Raw genomic sequence first — 14,088 nt, 5'->3', positions numbered from 1 at the left:
ATCTGATGGAAAGAAGCATGTACGGTGTAAAGCAGGTGAACGATTATCATCCCAATGTGTTTAAAAGACACTTAAATTCGGAGGGGGAAGTGTAATGGTGTGGGGTATGATATCTTCGGAAGGAGTTGGCCCTCTAGTTCGAATCTATGGTAAGGTTAATGCGGAGACTTATAAGCAGCTCCTTCAACAACATGTCATTGAGAGCTTACGCCTTTCACCTAATCAGCCAAGCATTTTTATGCAAGATAACGCCGCTTGCCATAAAGCTAAAAAAGTGATAAGTTACCTCGAGGAAGAAGAAATAAGAGTAATGGACTGGCCAGCGCAGAGTCCGGATCTGAATCCGATAGAAAATGTTTGGAAAATGATTGGAGAAAGGGCACAGACGAGGAATCCCCAAAATCAAAATCATTTGTGGGATTTATTGAAGGAAGAGTGGGAAAAGATAAATCCTGAATTTTGCAAGAAACTAATCCAGTCTTGTGGTCGAAGATGCAGTGAGGTCATAAAGAATAAAGGGATGTTCACTAAATATTGAATGAATTTATTTTTTAAAACATTTGCATTAAAAAAACATAAAGTTTCTATTTCGTTCCTTAACTTTTGGCCAGGATAAATCCACAGATATAATTTTAAACTAAAATATTTCTCGATATTGAATCGTAATTTTATTTTTTTTTATTTTATTTTTATTTTTTTTTTTTTTGGTACTAGTTTATATAGATTGGTTCTATTTGTTTATTCTGAGTATTTCAGAAAAATCCATGCACTAATTTTTGAAATATACATGAATAATTGTAATTTTTTTTCCGTTCCTTATATTATGGCCGATACTATATATATATATATATATATATATATATATATATATATATATATATATATATATATATATATATTATCTATATATATATATATATATATTATTTATATATATATATATATTATCTATATATATATTATCTATATATATATATATATTATCTATATATATATATATATTATCTATATATATATATATATATTATCTATATATATATATATTATCTATATATATATATATTATCTATATATATATATATATATATATATATATAGATAGATAGATAGAGAGAGAGAGAGAGAGAGAGCAGGTGATTTTCATAATAAAATAAATATCTTGCAATTTGTCTCATAACAATAGAAACAGTCTCTAGAGTAGGGCTAAACTAAACAAAAGCCGGGAGGATGAAAACAGGGTTGACGAAAAGGATGTTGGTACATGAGGAAGAGAACGAGACATCTATTCTACTTCCCGTTGAAACCGACGTTTTCTTCCATGGTCCGCTTCTTTCTTTTCCGATTCTGCATTTTGTTGAGGGCCTCCGATATCGTGTAAAGATCGCCTCGGACACTGCTGACCAACTGACTAATGTTTTTCATGTTGTCCAGTACTTCCACAGACTGCGTGTACGGGTCGTATGTGACACTGTACGGTGACTTCAGGTTCATTGCGAATTCCCTATTGAAAACAAAAAGAACGAAAGGAAAACAATAATGTGTTGTTTTTGTTTTGTTTTTTTGTTTGTTTTTTTTTGTTTTTTTGTTTTTTACACAGTGATCACCACTTATCAAGGCCCGGAAGCCACTCAGGGATAAGGGTTATTGCAAGTACATTACGTTAGTGTGGAGATTTGATGAAGTGTTTAATTAAGGGGGCGGTTCATTAGGAATTTGTTAACATTGGACTTGAAGACATCCAAGTTGTAGTCCGGAGGGAAGCAGGCAGACGGAACAGAGTTCCACAGGCGTGCAGTTCTAAGAAAGAAGCTTTGTTCATGAAATCCGCGTTTTGATTTAGGCACAGATATAGAGTGGGAGAAATTTTTCACAGTGGATTCAGCTAGACGGGTGTTTTTCGTGAAAAATTGGCGAGGGGGGACCAGAGATTGGAGTTCAGACGAGCACCTGCCATGGAAATAACGATAAAACAAGGATATGCTCGCAACGTCTCTTCTGTGGGAGAGAGGTTGCAGGGTAGAGAAAAGGGCATCCCCCACTAAGCCACGAAGTCTATTTTGTACTCTGTCAAGGCAGGATAGGCTGTTTTTAGCAGCTCCTGCCCAGATATGGCAACAGTATTGTGTTTTATTTTTTTATTTCTATTTTATTTATTTGTTTTGTTTTTGTAAAATAACTTGTGACCATCCCCTCTCGGGGATAAGGGTTCATTAATGTAAGTTGGTAGTGTAGTAATCGTTAATAGTGTAAATTGGGTAGAATTTAATTATTTGTGGGAAAGGGTCAACAAGAATTTGTTTACATTGGATTTGAAGGCTACTATGTTGCATTCAACCGGGAAGCAGGCTAGTGGAACAGTGTTCCACGGGTGGGCAGTTCATGGGAAACAAGCTTTGTTGATAGAATCTGCGTTTAGATTTAGGCAAAGATAGCTAGTGGGGAAAATCGCTGATAGTGGTTGTAGCTAGTCGAGTGTTTTGTGAATGTTTGGCAAGGGGGGAACGATAGATTGGAGGTCAGTCGAGCACTTGCCATGAAAATAAATATAGAGCAGAACCAGTCTCGCAACGCCTCTTCTGTGGGAAAGAGGTTGCAGGGAAGAGAAAAGGGCATTACTTATTAGGATTCGAAGTCGGTTTTGAACGCCGAGCAGCTCCTATCCAGATGTAGCAACAGTACTCCATTTGAGGGTGTATCTGGCTTTCATACAGGTAAAGGATTGCATTGACAGTGAAATATCTACTGATGATTTGTAACATTTCGTGAAACAAAACAGTTAAACGAAGGGAATCACATCGGAGGCGCACTTGGGAATCTGTGGGTTATCACTGGTTAGCGATCAAGAACTCAATCTATCTATCTACTAGCAAGGAGATCCAACGCTTCCTTGGATTAAATGATGATCAACAAATGTTTCACAGTCCCATAGTTTTATTGTCATCGAAATCGGTGAAATCGCCTCCAACATTCAGCAAAATGCCAACCATTCATTGATGATGGAAATCTTTCTATTCTATTAGTTTTTATTATTATCATCATTATCATTATTATTATTATTATTATTATTATTATTATTATTATTATTACTAGAGGGACCTGTGGAAATTCCACAGCAGCATTTTTCACATGTAATATATTGTTGCTGAGCATGCTGTGAGCGTTCTGTTCAGCATGAACGAAGGCACAATCATATTATTCAAGTTTTTTATTAAAACTGTACTGCCCCCTTACTAAAATAATAACTTTGATATATTTCCTGGGTTGATTATTTCATTACAAACACACCGGTCAATTAACTTACATTTTATCATTTTTCATAATTATTGAATATGTTACTTTGTTCGACAATAATCTTTCATAATTTCAACCCACACTATCGCCCCTCTCTTTACTAAAATATTAAATTTGATATATATTGTATCGGCTGATTATTTTATAAAAAACACAACTATCAATTAACTCACATTTCATCATTTTTAATAATTCATGGTACTAATTTTGACAATAATTTTTCATCATTTAAAATCATATTTCACACCTTACTAAATAATTAAAATAATAACTTTGATATATTGTCTAGGCTGATTATTTCATTACAAACACACACATCAATCAACTCACATTTCATGATTTTTCGTAATTCTTGGATATGTTACTAATTTCGACAATATTTTTTTTATAATTTAAACGAACGTTGTCGCCCAGCCTTACTAAAATAATAACTTTAATACATTTGCTGGGCTGATTATTTCATTACAAACACACTAATCAATTAACCTCCATTTCATCATTTTTCATAATTCTTTAGTATGTTACTAATTTCGACAATCATTTTTCATAATTTATACCCACAATATCGCCCCCTCCTATATAAAATAATAACTTTGAAATATTGTCTGGGCTTATTATTTCATTACACAAGCACTAATGCGTGAAATCACATTTAATCATTTTTCATAATTCTTGGATATGTTACTTATTTCGACAATCATTTTTCATAATTTTAACCCACATTTTCGCCCTTCCCTCTTTACTAAATAATAACTTTGATATATTGTCTAGGCTGATTATTTCCTTACAAACACACCAATCAATTAACTAATATTTCATAATTTTTTCGTAATTCTTGGATATGTTACTAATTTCGACAATAATTTTTCATAATTTAAGCCCTCCTTATCTCCTTCCCCTTTACTTATATAATAACTTTGATATATTGTCTAGGCTGATTATTTTATTATAAACACACCAATCGATTAACTCACATTTCGTCATTTTCCGTAATTCTTGGATATGTTACTAATTTCGACAATATTTTTTTTTAATTTAAACCATCCTCGTCGTCCTCTCTTACTAAAAATTACTTTGATATATTGTCTAGGCTGATTATTATAAAAAAACACAATTATCAATTAACTCACATTTCATCATTTTTCTTCATTCTTGGATATGTTACTCTTTTCGACAATTATTTTTAATATTTTTAACCCACATTATAAACCCCCCACTACGAAAATAATAACTCTGATATATTATCTAGGCTGATTATTTCATTTCAAACACACCAATCAATTAACTCACATTTCGTCATTTTTCATAATTCTTGGATATGTTACTAATGTCGACAATCATTTTTCATCATTTTAACCCACATCATTGCCCCACTTACTAAAATAATAAGTTTGATATATTGTCTGGTCTGATTATTTCATTGCAAACACACTAATGCATTAAATGACATTATAATTTTTCATAATTCTTGGATATGTTACCAATTTCGACAAATATTTTTCATAATTTAAACCATCCTTATCGCCCACTCTTACTAACATAATTACTTTGATATATTTCCTTGACTGATTATTTTATTATAAACACACAATTGATTAACTCACATTTTATCTTTGTTCATAATCCTGGATATGTTACTAATTTCGACAATAATGTTTATAATTAAAACCCCACATTATGCCTCTCCCTCCTGCTTATATAATATATTTGATATATTGTCTGGGCTTATTATATCATTACAAACACACAAATCAAGTAACTCACGTTTCATCATTTTTCATAATTCTTGGATATGTTACTAATTTCGACAATATTTTTATAACTTTAACCCACTATGTCGCTCCCCTTACTTAAATAATAACTTTGATATATTGCCTGGGCTGATTATTTCATTACAAACAAATCAGTCAATTCTGGGTATTCTCATAGTATATATGTTTCACCTATCTTATCCAATCCTGGGTGATGCCACATATTCTGCTAATATATATCGTTCACCTATTTCATTGGATCCCGGGCGATGCTGGATATTTTGCTACTATATGTTTTCCAGCAATCTCATTCAATACTGGGCGACGCTTTCTGATAGTATATATTTGCACATCTCATTCAATCCCGGGACTAACTTCATGTCCGCCACCCTACTGTTGAAAATATACATTAAATAAAGTAATGTTTTAATCGTAAACTGTTTCAGCCATTTCCGGGACTGGCCTTATATCCCTAACAGACTGCTAAAAATCTACATGAAATAATACAATGTCTAAATAGTAAACTGTTTCAGCCATTTCCGGGACCGACTTTATATCCCAAACCCACTGCTAAAAATATATATGAAACAATGTAATGTCTAAATAGTAAACTGTTTCAGCCATTTCTGGTACTGACTCATAATCCCCACCCCACTGTTGAAAATATACATGAAATAAAGTAATGTATAAATCGTAAACTTTTTCAGCCATTTCCGGGACCGACTTCTTACCTCCCATCTTACTGTTTAAAATATACATACAATAAAGTAATGCCCAAAACGTAAATGGTTGCAGTCATTTCCTGAACCAACTTCATATTTCCCACCTCAATGTTAAAAATATACATTAAATAAAGTAATGTGTAATGCGTAAACGGTTTCACCCATTTTCGGGACTGATTTAATATACGCCAACCCACTGTTAAAAATATATATGAAATAAAGTAATGTTTAAATCGGAAACGGTTTGAGTAATTTCCGGGACTTCCTTCATATCCCGTAACCCACTGCTTAAAATATACTTGAAATAAAGTAATGTTTTAATCATAAACTGTTTTAGCAGCTTTTCGAAAGTAATACATAAAAACATTAACACGGTTAGATATTATGCAATCATTGCTTCAACATGAATTTCTAAGTGTAGTATCAGTTTCAGCATTCCAGTGACTTTTTTGGTCTTGGTTAATGGAGGAGACATCCTTCATTACTGATACAATTTTTATTTTTGTTATTGGGCTGGTTTCTCCCTAAATTTTTAACCGAACTCATATCCAATTCTGCTCTTGTGGGGAGGCAAGTAAACAAAAAAATAATCAGAACAGACATTTTCCAGGGTATTTTATAATTAATCAGAAGTGACATTTCCAGGGCATTTTGTAATTAAATCAGAAATAACGTTTTCCAGTTACTTTTTTGATATTAACACTTTGTTACATTAAATGTAGTACCTATTCACGATGCCTTCCCACGAGACAGATTTAGACACCAGGGTCGTTTTTTAACATGGAGAAAAAAATTGTCTTAGTCGTAAAGGATTTCTCTTCCTCTGAGAGAGAAGAAATTGAAATGTAACACCTGAAGAACAGATACTACACTTTGATCTTAGCCAAAAAGCCAAGAAAGACAAATCATTTTTATTAGCTTTGCCTCAACAGCGGCACCAATTTTTTTTTAATATTTTTAAGGGTGACAAGTTTTATTTGGAATATTCCACTTTACTTTTTCAGGGATGCACAGCATGATAACGGACGAAGCGATAAGCGTAGTAGTAGTAGTAGTAGTAGTAGTAGTAGTAGTAGTAGTAGTAGTAATAATAATAATATTATTATTATTATTATTATTATTATTATTATTATTATTATTATTATTATTATTACTATTATTATTATTATTATTATTATTATTATTATTCTTCGAAATACTTGCCTTTGGAATTCTCTCCCTGCTTCCACTTTCCTTGACTGTAACAACATACAGAATTTTAAATTTAAACAGACAATCTGTGACCACTAGACAACACGGCCACTCATAAAACTGCGCTTATGAAACAGCGGTGATAATGAAAAGAAGCGACAATAAAGAGAATAAAATGGCCAGCACGTATAAACACTCGCGCATGTGTGTATGCCCGGGTGTTTGGAGCTGTGTGTTGAGCAAAAAAAAAAAAGTGGTAGTAGGCAGACAGGCTCGAACCTGTGCCGCGAAGGAAGAAAAAAACGGGGAAAAAATCGTGACGTTTTTGCTGTTGCGCCCATCGCCAAACCGGAAGTGACGAATGTTTTAATTAAGGCTAGTCAATCGAAAACAGATGACTTTTAAAAATATCGACGAAAAAAGCGACCCCTCCCTGTAGAAAAGTGCCCAGTTGAGAGTGAAGGAATTAATGTTTTTAGCCAATGTGTTATATATATTTGTCGTCTGAAGGGTCGGGCTTCAAAACGATACCGATCTCGTGAAAATTCGCTGCCTCTGTCGAAAGTTTTTGCGATACATATATACATACATACATACATTGAGCCTGCTTTCGACTTTCCGAAACTTTCTGATACCGATTTGAAAAATGTCATTTTATCAATTAACAGTTATTTGTCGTTAGTGTATGAACTTTAATAGTTAATTATTTATATGATTACGAAATCCGCTCATTAAGTAGCTTCAATTTAAGGAATTAAATAATTAGGAATAAAAAAAAAATTAAGAAGTTTGTTTTGTTTTTTTTGTTTTGTTTTTTGTTTTTCGTTATGAATTTGTTTGATAAATCCACTTTTAGAATGCAAGGGAAACAATACCGTTTGTTTGTTGTTGTTTTTTTTTCATTTCTCCCTGGGTAAGAGTTGCTTCCCTTGATATAAACGGCTTTTATTGCTTTTCTCAATAAATTTACCGATTTTAATTCTGGCAGATGCCTAACGAAAATTCATGAGAAAACTTTAGTAGAGATGATTAATTACTGTTCACATTTCAGCAGAATATTAAATAATTGATCCATCAACTCGAAATAATGAATCAGAGAAAAAATAAAAAAAACAAATAGGAATTGTCACAATTGTTTAATGAAATATTTATTTTTAAAAAAAATGATGCCCAAGTGTGTGTGTGTGTGTGTGTGTGTGTGTGTGTGTGTGTGTGTGTGTGTGTGTGTGTGTGCGTGCGTGTGTGTGTGCGCGCATGCCCGTGTGCCTCAGTGTGAGGAGAGAGAGAGAGACGAGAGAGAGAGAGTCCTGTTAATGATATCAATAATGAGTTCACGTAAATAAAACCTCCAACTAAAAAGAAGGTCGGTGTTCGGCGAAATAAGTGAATACAAAGATTAGACCACGGTGGGTTTCAGCTACAAGGGTGTATAGCAAAGTTATACACGCATTAATTGTTATGGTTCAATTTTTACTAGAGCAAAAATAGTCTATTACAACCTTTGTCAAAAATATTAATTTCTTTCACCCTAAACTCGGCCGTTTTGTGCAAGGAGGGGTCGATTTTTTTTTTTTTTCGCTGACATTTTAGCAAGTCGTTGGATTAAGTTCGGTTAATTTCAACGCTTTTGACTTCCGGTCGCGTCATGGGGACATCAGCTAAGACGTCAGATTTTCTTTCATTTTCTTTTTTCATCTTCGCGTCAGGGGTTCGAGCCTGCCTGCCTACTACCACTTTTTTTGTCAACACATATCTCCAAACATCTGGAAAACACCGAGCATCATATAGAAAGTAAGCAAATAGGGACTTGTTAGAGATGGTGTAAATCCCTATTATATTGGGAAGTGAAATAAACTGCCGCTAGCGTATAAAACAATGCTCTTTGTGTAAAAAAAATTGAAGCTTAGTCGTTTGGACAACGTTTGATCATTGTAATTTTACACACACTCATCTTAGCAGCCGTCGAATAGCGTAAAGGTTACAAACGTATATTGTGTCCTATGGGTCGAGTTTCAATACTGGCTTGCAGTAGTTGCTAATTTAACCGAACTGAAGATCTGCGATACAGTGAAACAGTCTGTCTGTGGATATATATATATATATATATATATATATATATATATATATATATATATATATATATATATACTATAATAATTATTAAATACCTACAAACACTAGTGTTTCATCCTTTCGAGAATCATCAGTGCAGAGTGTCACGATTAACACCGGTCAATAGATTCGAACCCGGCGACAGAAGCCATCTCTGACTCAATTAGCAAGTATATAATCCATTCGGTCACCGTTAACCGCGAGAAATATTGTTGAAATTTAAACATTTATTTTCTTAATGTTTTAAAAATCTGTCAGAATGATCTAATCATTATATGATGACCTGCACCTACAAGCTAAATTGACCGACTTTCAGCTGAAAGTGCTTAACTATAAGAAACGCGTTTCTTAAAGGGGCTGCCATAATTATTTACTATAAAAATTATTAAATACCTACAGACAGTAGCGTTTCATCCTTTCAGAAATCATCAGTCGACACCGGTCGAGATTATATATATATATGTGTGTGTGTGTGTGTGTGTGTGTGTGTGTGTGTGTGTGTGTGTGTGTGTGTGTGTGGATGCATATGTGGGTATAGGTATATCTATATATGTATGCACATGTGTGTGTTTGCGTGCATTTAGCTGTTTATGTCTGTGTGTGTGCGTGTGTGTGTGGATGCAGGTGTACATGGCTGAACATGTGTGTGCAGATACAGCTGTATCGGAGTTTATGTACAGATTTGTGTTTATATGTGTGTGTGCCTATATCAGCTATGCATTTAGCACTGAAAGTGAAGTCAAACGAAGCCACTGCCCAAGGCGCCAGGTTGGTGGCCCACCCCATGTGTGTGTGAATTTTACGATGCATCTACCCGGCGTCTCCCTGTTAACTGTATCCGTACATTTATTTATTTATTATTTGTTATTAATTACTTATTTATCCTAGCTTTGCCTTGTTTGCTTCGTACAGGTAGGTGTATGTCTGTATATATATATGTATATGTATGTATATATATATACATGTGTGTGCATGTATGTATGTATATATATATATATATATATATATATACCCAATGCACCAGGTTGGGGCCCACCCTGTATCTATGTATGTGAACTTAGCGATGCATCTGCCTAACCTCGCAATATAGCCACAACCATCTGCTTACTTTTTTAATCTTTTAAAATTTAAAATTTTATATATTTTATTATTTTATATTATCATTTTTATTTATTTATCTATTATTGTCTATTTGTCCTAACTTTACCTTATTTATTTAGTATAAATATGGACATGTCTGTATATATATATATATATATATAAATTGTGCGTGTGTGTCTATATATGTCTACGTGCTTATATTTTTATTAACATTTATTAATATCTATATTTATGTAATTGCATATACGTGTGTAAGAGTAGATGCATATGTATGTGTATGTATGTATGTGTTTATGTACATCTACTTTTACTGGAGACCTTATCTCCACATATATGTATATAAGTGGGCGTGTGTGTTTATATATATGCATATATATGTGTATATGTGCCTAGATATTTTTGTGAGTGTACATATATGTATAGAGTTGTGTATATGTGTGTATCTCTACTTATGAACCCATGTATGCCTGCATTTACTTTGTTCATATATATGTGCGTGTACGTGTCTGTATGTGGATGCCTAGAAGTGTACATATGTATGCATATGTATATATGCGAATGTGCGCGTGCGTTAACCTATGTAATAATAAAAACATTATTAACGGCAAGGAACAAGCCGACGTGTAACGACTACGAACATTTAAACGAACCTCGTACTTGTCAAAAAAATTACATCTACACTAACCCTCTCTCTCTCTCTCTCTCTCTCTCTCTCTCTCTCTCCTCTTCCCATCTATTTAATATACCTTGCTGAAAAACCAAAAGCCAGTTAAAATTTAAAACCAAAATATTGAAACTTTCCCCCTCCTCTCCTTACCCCCTCACTTTTCTCTTTATCATCCTCTCTCCACCTCCCCCTCCCTATATCCATATATCTCCACCCACGCCTACATGAATCTGCTACCCCCACACACACACAATACAATCGAATGTATCTTTAACCTTCAAAACTGAAATATTGTCAACACCCGCCTCTCCTCTTTTCTTTCTTTTTTTTTTCTTAAAAACACTTTTTTCCAATAATTAACAACCACTTATGCGAGGCTTGTCGAGGCTGTTGGATTGTAAACATGGTCCAACATCTGAAACATATGTAGCCAAACAGATAAAACGGTAATAAAAAAATAAAATATATATGTGTGTGTGTGTGCGTGTGTTTACTGTTTTATGGAAAAGAATTCCAACAAAGTGCTCGATTACAAAGAAAAACATTCAATATAAGAGCTTAATATTTATTTATTTAAAACTGTACAGAAAAACATTGCTACCGTCGGTTTCAAGACATGTCAATTAACAATAGAATAGGACAGAATAAATTTAAACATATATTTAACTAAAAAAAATATATATTAAATCAAAAATTGAAAAATTGATATTAAAATAAAATATATATAAATAGGGACAAACAAGCTATAATTAAATAAAAATGAACGTCATTATAGATAATGTGTGCGGTCCTGGTTTTTCCTCAAACAGAAAACAATATGGCTGACGAGAGCCTAACATTATTTACCATTAACTGGTGTATGTTAGGATTGAAACCGACGGTACCAATGTTTTTTCTGGCCTTCTGTACAGTTTTGAATAAATAAATAAATAAATATATATATATATATATATATATATATATATATATATATATATATATATATATATGAGGGAGAGAGAGAGAGAGAAGGAGAGAGGTTGTTTTTTTTTTGTCTTCAATTTGTTCAATTACCTGAGTTTCTCTTTTGCTTCGTAGAAAGACTCGCTGACGAAGTATGCGTCTTGGAATGTAGATATTTGACATTCCTGTCGGATTACGTGGGCTGGATCGAACGGATATTTAATCGCAGCGTCTGTGAGCACGTGCTGAAAAAAATAATAGTAACTTGAAAATTTGGTGCGTTATTGCCAACCTATCGCACAAAATCTTTACATAAACTCACTGGTATGATAACGAGGGAATTATCTCCCTTTGTGCGGATTGGTATACAAAGAACACTTGCCCCACTATCACCTTTGGTCATTTCCTTGGTGGATCATGTTCATTGGTTGGAAATTGTAGAATTCACAATTTCATATGAAATTATTACTTTTTTTTTTTTTTTTTTTTTTTCAATTTCATCGACAGCGGATGTAGCAGAAACTTTTCAAGTTGACTTATTATATTTTCGCTCGATGAAGAAATGAAGAGAGAACAAGTACTCATCTAGAATCTTTATCCGATTTCCGGCAATTTCACATCGACATGTTCCGGCAGGTTACGGTAAGCAACCGTGAGATGCCAACACGATTAGTCAATCAGCAATCAGAATCGTAAAATTCATTTAAGCTAGAAAAAACATTTCAACTCGAAAATGGATTACAGTACGCATTAAATCTCTTGAAGGAATCATGGCTTTTTTTCTCAAGAAAGAAAATGGAGAAAAGGAAAGCGTAAAAAGTGCAACTATGTCTTCAGAATGATCGAAGGAAACAGTGTAACGAGCAAGTTTGCATGAATATGTACTAGTACGAAATACAGAGAGGAGATATTCGTAGGGACGAACATATTCTGCCATATTGATTCGTCGGGATAAACTACTTTTTACATGTGTGTTGGTGCTTTCTATTTTATATTATTATATATATATATATATATATATATATATATATATATATATATATATATATATATATATATTAATATGCTTACCTTTAGTTCTCCAATTGAGGAAAGGAGTCCAGCACCGTATACTCTAAGGCTGCCTTTTTCTCGACATAAACCAAACTCAATGGTGAAGAAATAACACTAAAAACAAAAAAATAATTATTTATAAAAGAAAGGAATTTTAAAAAAATACTTGCTTACATTTCTTTTTGTTTTTAAATAAAGGATAATAGTTTTCAATTGAATTTAAGATTATCTCCCTTGGATAATCCTTTGAAAAAAATATACGAAAAAATATATAAAAGTATTAACGTATTACGCTATTACTGTCCTTACATTACGATCGTATGTGTATTAATAACAAGTTATAATTAAAGGTCCGAATATGGTGTACATGTCTATGATATAAGAAATTGTATTGCTCTTATCATTCTTAGATTGGTTAAATTATGGTTAATATATGTTATCAATTTGACGTTTCTGAATTTTTGAGATGAGGATTGGTTATTTGTATTATTATTCATCGGACTACTGTTCTCATCTTGAGTGTGATTTTTCACAACGTTTCGGTCGATATAACCTCCGACCTTCTTCAGGAGTATCTTGTCGAACTCGGGAATTTGGACGGAATTTCGAGCGGAAATTCCGTCCAAATTCTCGAGTTCGACAGAAACATTCCCGAGTTCGACAAGATACTCCTGAAGTAGGTCGGAGGTTATATCGACCGAAACGTTGTGAAAATCACACTCAAGATGAGAACAGTAGTCCGATGAATAATAATAAAATGTTATTAATTGTTTATAATTAATGGTCCTCGTCTGCTGTTGAATATTATGCAATGAAGTGCCTTAAATAAGCTTCCTAATTTTTCTTTTCTGCTTTTTGTACAGACATTTAAAATTGCCGTAGACTCTTGAAAATTCATTATATTATTGCTATACATCTTATGAGATGACTGACCAATTTTTATGATTTCAGGTTCAAATGAACAGCTACAGCAGGAATTCGAATCCACTCTACTTAACTCTGACTCTCACAACTGGTGAATTTCAAAGTGCACTCTGGACGTAAGGATACTCTAGAAGCACGATATGCAATAATATTTATTTTAAAACTTGGAAAAATGCCACAGAAACGTATGGAATGCTTCAGACTGTTTTTAGGCAACATTGCATGAGACGAGCATCAGTGTTTGAGTAGCATAAGAGATTCAAGGAAGGCAGGGAGTCTGTGAGAGATAATGAAAGGTGTGAGAGAAGTAAGGAATCAGAACACCACAGTTTAT

The 14,088-nt window shown here is 33.2% G+C and overlaps 1 protein-coding gene and 1 pseudogene across 1 annotated transcript in view; both read right to left on the bottom strand.

Moving 5' to 3' along the window:
- Positions 1-1,137: 1,137 nt before the first annotated feature.
- Positions 1,138-14,088, bottom strand: part of LOC145263132 (tryptophan 5-hydroxylase 1-like) — an 88,459-nt gene continuing 75,508 nt past the window's right edge. Inside the window, exons 11-13 of the mRNA XM_080120080.1 lie at positions 12,849-12,944; positions 11,889-12,022; positions 1,138-1,501 (exon numbers count right to left, since the gene is read on the bottom strand). Of these exons, the coding sequence (XP_079976206.1) occupies positions 1,288-1,501; positions 11,889-12,022; positions 12,849-12,944 (444 nt within the window). The 3' untranslated portion in view covers positions 1,138-1,287. The remainder of the gene's footprint in view (positions 1,502-11,888; positions 12,023-12,848; positions 12,945-14,088) is intronic.
- LOC145263416 (U2 spliceosomal RNA) lies at positions 6,553-6,668 on the bottom strand (annotated as a pseudogene).

Source organism: Euprymna scolopes, chromosome 38 (assembly GCF_053919585.1).
Source record: "Euprymna scolopes isolate OS-2025 chromosome 38, ASM5391958v1, whole genome shotgun sequence".
NCBI lineage: Eukaryota > Metazoa > Mollusca > Cephalopoda > Sepiida > Sepiolidae > Euprymna > Euprymna scolopes.
The sequence above is the reverse complement of the archived record's forward strand: the minus strand, read 5'-3'. Positions and strand labels throughout refer to the sequence as shown.